We start from the raw sequence: 7,603 nt of genomic DNA on the forward strand, positions 1-7,603 counted from the left end.
CACAAGTACTCGTACATGTACTCAACCTCGAGCCACGACACTTCTAAAACACCATATTTAATTAAGGAAGCATTAAAATCTATTTTCCTCAATTTTTCCATAATTTTCTCTATTTTCTCCCAATTTTCACCTCAATAATTCCAAAATAATTATTTTCTCAACCATTTTCCCAAATATTTCAACATGATAAATTCTAAAATAAATCAATAAAAATTCTGGAATCAAAATTACCGAAAAGCCCTTGTCCATGCACCCTCACGCGCTTAGCGCGTGGTTGCATGTGAAAGCTGGCGCGTGCAGCCACGCGCCACCATCTTCCTCATTTTTTCGGCCGCCGACGGTCGATTTGACCTTAAATCCATTCGTTTTAACTCGGAATCACTTAAGGGTTGTTCTATACATAAAATATTGGTCCTTAACACGCTCCGTTGACTTTTTAGATGATCCCTACATCGATTCAGTTTTCTCAGTCCGGTCGACAGTTGTATCGAAAACTGTTCCCGATCCAACTTCTTTTAATTCCTAAAATCATAACTCGTATTACTCTTCCTTACCATACCATTTTTCTTAATCATCTAGGGTTGGGGGTACTCTTTTTGGCTGATTTGGTCTCTTAAAACTGCGATAGTATGTACCCTAAAGCCTCATTTTTTCAAAAATTCCATTTATGCCCTTCATTAAATATCGTTTAAAGCCTCAAATCATTCCCAGGTATTACACATGCTCCCCAAATGAATGCAACTCAAGCCCTATGCAGCACACATAAAATGATATGCACACAGTCATGGCGAGAATCTGGCAGTACCAGCTCCTCTAGCCCGTCTAGCGCTTATCGTAATAGCTGATGACTGGCGTTTATACATCCAGCCATTAATTGCCACAACCCACGGTCGACAGTCAGTGGCTTTGTATCCCATACCCCTAGACACGCATACAGACAACACTAAACTTTTATACTTTATACTCATCATTTCATAATCTCTTTTCATGACCCTTCACCCACTTAGCAACATAAACATCAATATACCCTTCTCGGTCTCGTTTCGTACTGTACATAGGAAGCCATCTTAATGTACATGTTACCATACACTACATTTTTTTCCAATAAGACTTTTCATATAACCCATTGAAACCATAGTCCATTCTTCTAAGAATTTAGCCCTAACAGGTTCGGCATCATTTCCGAGCAAAGCGGAGCGATACAAAGCTCTGTGACGGTCGAAATGAAAGACACCAAGACATCACTACTTAGCTCATTCCATTAACAGTAAACCCATTAATAAAATATAAGTCATAGGATGGTTACCATGTGGATTATTATTGTTAATGCGTGGAACCAAGTCACAGTGAGAGAAGGAATAAAACACGAGAAACCACGGAGAGTTTCACGAGAAATAAAGAACACAATGAGATGGTTAGGAACTTGCCTTTATTTGGCCGGTTGTTGCTTTTTCTACGCTCCTGATATGAAGTAAAACGTTTCTTAACAATTAATAAAATGGTGGCTTAAATTAATTAAATCTAATCGCGTAAACTGTATAATCTAACCGTGAGAAATTCATGATTTAAATGCATAAGACTTCTAACAATTTTATCCACTTACCGAAATATTTTTAACACTTAATCTCTCCAAAATTCGCTGATTTTCTTCCCACTTTTTCCTCCATTTCCCTACTGGCCGAGCTCCATTTTCTTCCCCCATTTCTTCCCTTCAATTATCCTCTAATTCCTCTCGATTTTGGCTCAAAATTGGCCTTTTAAAAATGTAGCAAAACGCTGCTTGGAGCGCACAGTGGAATGGGCAGCTCAGGGGCCACCACGTGGCGCGTCTGCAGCCATGCATGGCTGCCACCGCCCCAGCCCAAAATGACGTCGTTTCGAGCTAGCCTTGCTAATAAAAGTATGCATTTTTTTCCTTCAGCGCTCTCGCAAGCCGAGCCTCGATCCCGTGACTTGCCGTATGCCCCCTCACATGCGCGATCGCCCACGCTAGCCATCACCTTCAACCATATGGTGCACCAACTTAATTTTAAGAAGACGCTTGACCCTCTTTTCGAATTTGCACCAGTACTCTAAAACTTCCAAAATTCTACACGTTCACCCCAGATCTAATTTTCCCCTTATTCCACCTACATCCCGAATTTTCAAAAATTCATCCAAAATTAATTTATTTTAATCTTTTCTTATTTTCATAAATATTTTCAAATAAAATAATTAATTACCTTAATTTTTTATTTTCTCAAAATAACATAAATAATTATTTTTACTTAAATCTCCAAATACCCAATAATAACCTCAACACCGATGTTAATAATTATTATTTATTTTTAAAATTTAAAATATTAGAATATACCTTCCTCTTTATTTTTCTTTCTTTTCTTTGGCAAATAGTAACGTTGGTTCATCTCTCTTTTTGTGTGTGATGAATTAAGATTTAGTCTCATCATTTTTTCCATCTCAAATAATTCGGTGGCTATCAACAACTACTAGTTGTGTGTTTTTTAAGAAAAAATAAAATTAAGAAAGAAAAGAATTAAATATAAAAACTAATTATTGCAATTTTACTTATAATGAAAATGGGATTGTACATGACTTAATATTAGTATTTTATTGATTAAATCAATTATTATAAAATTGAACAAATATAAAAACTTACTGAATCTTTGGGGGGTGGTCCCCGGCGGCTGAACAAAACGCCAGCATCGGAAAAGCGTGGGGACGGCAGGCGTCAGATGTCAAGTGCAAGGCACATGGCGAAAGGCATGAATCCAAAAGAGTCCAGACTGACCCGTGTTTTTGATCCTCCGCCTATCACACTTCGCCCGCTTTTCCCAAACAAAGGCTGTGCCGATTTCGTCCGTCCACCCACCCACCCACTATCTATTCTCTGTGGCGTGCGCAACGTGCCAATTCATCGAGCCTCCGCGCTTATATATCATTATTATAAGACAAAACTTGACCTATTCTTTTGTGATTTCCCTTTCCTTTTATTAATAACTTAACTTTTGAGATCCGTCGACTAATTTTAAGAGAGAGTAGTCTTTCTCAATTAATTTATCTTTCAGATTAATTTAAATACAATCATAATTTATATACACTCTAAATAAATTTTTAAGAAATGATTTTTCTCCCCCATGAACTCCATCTTCACGTTGTGCGCAGGGGCGGAGCCAATTTTGGCTTGCACTCAGGCTCGTTAGAAAATTGGGTATTTAAAAATCCTCACTCAATCAATCCTTCTCTCGCTCGCCCGCCGCCCACCCCCTTTGTTCTTCTCCCTCTCTCACACTAGCTCTCACTCACTGTCGCCGGCTTCCACTTTCCGTCTCTCGCCCTTACTTGCTCCGGCCTCCTTCCGTGCCTCCGTCGGATCAAACGACTCGGACCATCGCTGAGGTGAGGTCGCCGCTGGCTCGTTCGTTCGCCTCGCTCACCCTCCTCGGTCTCTCACTCGCTCGCCTCGCTCAGTCCGCCAGTCGTTGTTGCTCTTGCCTCTTGCTTGTTGTTTGCAGTGTTGCTGTCTCTCTGAGCTTTCTCTGGGCCTCTGGCTCCGTCGCTCATTGGCGTCGTCGACTCGTCGCCTCTGCCTCGCCCTCGCCTGCTGCCTCTGCCTTGCCCACTCGGGCTAGTTGCTCTGGGCTTCGGCCCTCTGTTTTTCTTATTTTTTTTCTTTAATAAGTTTGGCCTTCATTGGAAATTTTTTCCGACTCCGCCCTTGGTTATGTGGACAAAATTTTTAAAAAAAATATGACGCATCATAATCTTGCTTTCACAAAATAACTTGTCTTTTAATATTAAATGTCTACTGAAATTTGAACCTCTAGTATTTTTATTATTATTTTTTTTTTGTACTTTACTGTTATGTTACACCCGTGATAAAGCATGGCATAAACTCAAAGGTAGTAGGCATGAGCAGACCAAGAAAGGAAGAAAGAAAAGACAAAGATGCAGCAGCGGTTTATTGGAATAATTCTTTAAACAAGGCATGTGCTGTGTTATTAATCTACTCCTCCTCCTACATTATTAACCTTTTACATTACATTACATTACATACATATAATTACCAAAACCAAACCAAAAAAATCTCACAATATTAAATGAATCCATCCATCCATGTAAAAAAATAAATATAAATACTACACGTAACAAGAAGATTTTATTTTATTATATATCTGACAAGTTGGCAACTCTCTTAATTTGGTTCCAACATAACAGGCTGCTGAGATTCCATACAAACCCACCACCCACCCCCCTGCCCGCCCTTTTTGTCTTTTATCTTATGCTGCTTGGCTCCATTTCATTTGTCAGATATAATTTCTTTTATAATTTAGAAAAATCGATAAATGATTTCTTATTTGTGACAAAAATTAAATCTATATTGATTTGATAAGTACTAGGAGGAGGAGGAGGAGGCGGCGGCTTACAGTTACATGCAGGTATATGATGTGAATTTTTTTTTTTTAAATATTATTTTATGTAAAAAGACAAAATATATTTCAGACCACTTGATCATTCATGTCATGTCATGTGATATATTATTCAAGAGTTGTTTTGATTACAAATATTTTATTTTATTTTATTTTATTTTATGTTGAATCTTGGAATCTCTTTTCACTGCTGGGGAATCCTACCCCTCCTCCTGGTCCTGGCCCTCCTGGGACAATGATTATATATTACAGATTTATATATATATATTTGATAAGCGGATGCGTGGGTGGGTGGGTGTTGTGGGCATACGAGCAGTGTCTTCTTCTTCTTCTTCTTTCGAGTGAAGCGTGGAGGAATACAGCAGAAAGAGAGGGGAGCTGCTGCTTCAGAGCCGCAGTTTCCACTTCATTGTTGGTGTGGTCAAATTGATTGATTATTAGTTTGGGTGGGGAATCATGTCAGTCGAAGGTGCAGGGGATGTAGTGACGAGGACGAGGAGGACGGGGAGAATGGATTTCTGGCCGGAGTTTCTGGCCACCACTTGGGGCAAGGAGTTTGTGGCCGGGGGGCTGGGCGGCATGGCCGGAATATTCACCGGTTATCCGCTCGATACGCTCCGAATCCGCCAGCAGGACCAGCGCCTTTCCACTTCAACTTCAACCATACCTAAGACTGGTTCCACCTCGACTTCGGCATTGGCCATCCTCCGGCGGGTGGCCGCAACCGACGGACCCCTCGCCCTCTACCGCGGCATGTCCGCTCCTCTTGCCTCCGTCACTTTTCAGGTTCCTTCACTAACCCTCCTCCTCCTCCTCCTCCTCATCTGTCCCAAAGATAAAAACTCTCTTCTTGGTTCCTTTCATTAAGATTTTTGTTATTTTCAGTTTCTGGGTTTTTTCTTCATGACTTTGGTTATGACAACTACTACTTTTGAGCTCTTATTTTTTTGCTTCCTTCCATGCCTATCTAGCTCTCTCTCCCAAGCAGAGCCAGAGCCTACCCTTTACTTCCCTATGATAAATAATGATATTATTTCCTTCAATGTGTCTTTCAGAGTCCCTAACTTTTAGAGCGAATGAGTCATTGGATTTGGTGGGACTAATTAGCAGCAGCAATATTCCTATCGCTCTAAGTTGTACTTGTTTTTTTGGCAATGCAGAATGCCGTGGCTTTCCAGATCTACGCAGTCTTGTCCCGGGTGTTCGACTCTAAGGTGGCTGCCTCAGACCCCCCTTCCTTCAAAGGAGTCGCCCTCGGAGGCATCGGCACAGGCGCCATCCAAAGCCTAATGCTCACACCCATCGAACTCCTCAAGATCCGCCTCCAACTCAGCGCCACCCACCACAGAGGTTCCCTGTCTCCTCTAAAAATTTAATTAATTTGTACATACAGAATTGCCTTTTATTACTATTATTATTATTATTTTTACTCTCAAAGAACAATGACAGGTCCGGCTAGCCTCGCCAGAACCATATTCCGAACCGAAGGCTTCCGGGGACTTTACAGAGGCCTCACGGTCACAGTCCTCCGGGACGCCCCCGCCCACGGCGTCTACTTCTGGACATACGAGTACGCGCGGGAGAAGCTGCACCCGGGGTGCCGGAAGAGCGGCCAGGAGAGCTTCCATACCATGCTGGTCGCCGGAGGCCTAGCCGGAGTGGCGAGCTGGATTTGTTGCTACCCTTTGGATGTGATCAAGACTAGGATTCAGGCCGATCCGCAGCCAAGATACAGGGGAATCGTAGATTGCTTCCGGAGGAGCGTAGAGGAAGAGGGCTTCGGTGTAATGTGGAGAGGATTGGGGACTGCAGTTGCAAGAGCTTTTGTAGTGAACGGGGCCATTTTCACTGCGTATGAAACCGCTCTAAGATTCTTTAACACCAATGCCACCAACAACAACAATCATACTAAAGCATGAAATTTATGATATATGATTGTTTCAGAGCACAAAAAATCATTGAACTGAACGCTTCAAAGATATGCAGCAATGAGAATTTTTATTGTTCTATGTTTTGTATCTTCACGCCCATTGACACAAAAGCACACACTATTAGAATGATATTAGTTCAAGGAAAAGAAACGTTACCACCACTATGCCTAATCTGCATACAAGAGCACAGAATGGATGGAAACATTCAAAAGGTACTTCCAGAACCAAAGTGTTCAACCATGTTCTCAGTGAGATTCAGTCGGCCGATGGCTTCGTCCAGCCCGGAGCTCATCTCCGCCAACACACGCGGATCGTTGTAGTTTCTCACAGCCTGCACAATTGCACGAACCCGCTTGTACGGGTCCGGACCCTGAAAGATTTCTGGGCCTACGAATACTCCGTCGCAACCCAATTGCATCATAAGCGCGGCGTCGGCGGCCGTGGAAACGCCTCCGGCAGCGAAATGCACGACGGGGAGACGACCCATCTGCTTGGTCTGGGCCACGATGTCGTAAGTCGCAGCGATCTTCTTGGAGAAGGTGAAAACCTCGTCCTCGTCCATGTTTGTGAGAACTCTGATTTCGCCCATCACTTTCCTCACGCTGTGAACTGTGTCAGCAATGTTGCCGGTTCCAGCTAGGTCGCCTTGAATCCTTACCATCGCCGCGCCTTCTCGCACTCGCCTCAAGGCCTCGCCGAGATCCCGACACCCACAGGCAAACAGCACCCCGAAATTGTGCTTGTTGATGAAATTGTCTTCGTCGGCCACGGCAAGAGCCTCGCTCTCGTCGATGTAATCCACGCCAACGGCCTCGAGGATTTGGGCTTCGACGAAATGCCCGACTCGGACTTTCGCCATTATCGGAATTGAGACCGCCCGCTTGATCTCCTTGATGAGGGATGGATCGGGCATGCGGGAAATGCCGCCTCGGGACAGGTCCGACACGACGACGCAGCAGGCCCCAGCGGCCTCGGCGGTCTTGGCCTGCTCCGCATTGTTGACTTCGATAATCGCTCCGCCTCGGAGTATCTGGGCCAGGGCGACCTTGACAGAGTAGGAGCTCTTCTTGGTGTCGGCAATGGCGCTGCCGGTGTAGAGCGTGACGGCACCGTCGTCTGCCATCTCCAGGTGATTGCGAAATTCGATTTGGGGTTGGATTCAACGAGTCCGTGTGGTGTTGTTGGTAATATAAATGGGCAGTAGGTGAATTCGAGAAGCTTCCTGGACACTCGCCACTCGCCAGT

The 7,603-nt window shown here is 43.5% G+C and overlaps 2 protein-coding genes across 2 annotated transcripts; one reads left to right on the forward strand and one right to left on the reverse strand.

The window, feature by feature from the left end:
• The first annotated feature begins 4,724 nt into the window (after positions 1 to 4,724).
• LOC127791214 (mitochondrial arginine transporter BAC2-like) lies at positions 4,725 to 7,261 on the forward strand. Its single transcript, XM_052321068.1, has 3 exons — positions 4,725 to 5,213; positions 5,588 to 5,777; positions 5,877 to 7,261. The coding sequence occupies exons 1-3, from the start codon at positions 4,884 to 4,886 to the stop codon at positions 6,344 to 6,346; spliced, it is 990 nt and encodes a 329-aa protein (XP_052177028.1). The 5' UTR covers positions 4,725 to 4,883; the 3' UTR covers positions 6,347 to 7,261.
• Positions 6,458 to 7,603, reverse strand: LOC127791216 (pyridoxal 5'-phosphate synthase-like subunit PDX1.2). The gene has a single exon (XM_052321069.1). The coding sequence runs from the start codon at positions 7,479 to 7,481 to the stop codon at positions 6,564 to 6,566; it is 918 nt and encodes a 305-aa protein (XP_052177029.1). The 5' UTR covers positions 7,482 to 7,603; the 3' UTR covers positions 6,458 to 6,563.

Source organism: Diospyros lotus, chromosome 14 (assembly GCF_014633365.1).
Source record: "Diospyros lotus cultivar Yz01 chromosome 14, ASM1463336v1, whole genome shotgun sequence".
Taxonomy (NCBI): Eukaryota; Viridiplantae; Streptophyta; class Magnoliopsida; order Ericales; family Ebenaceae; genus Diospyros; species Diospyros lotus.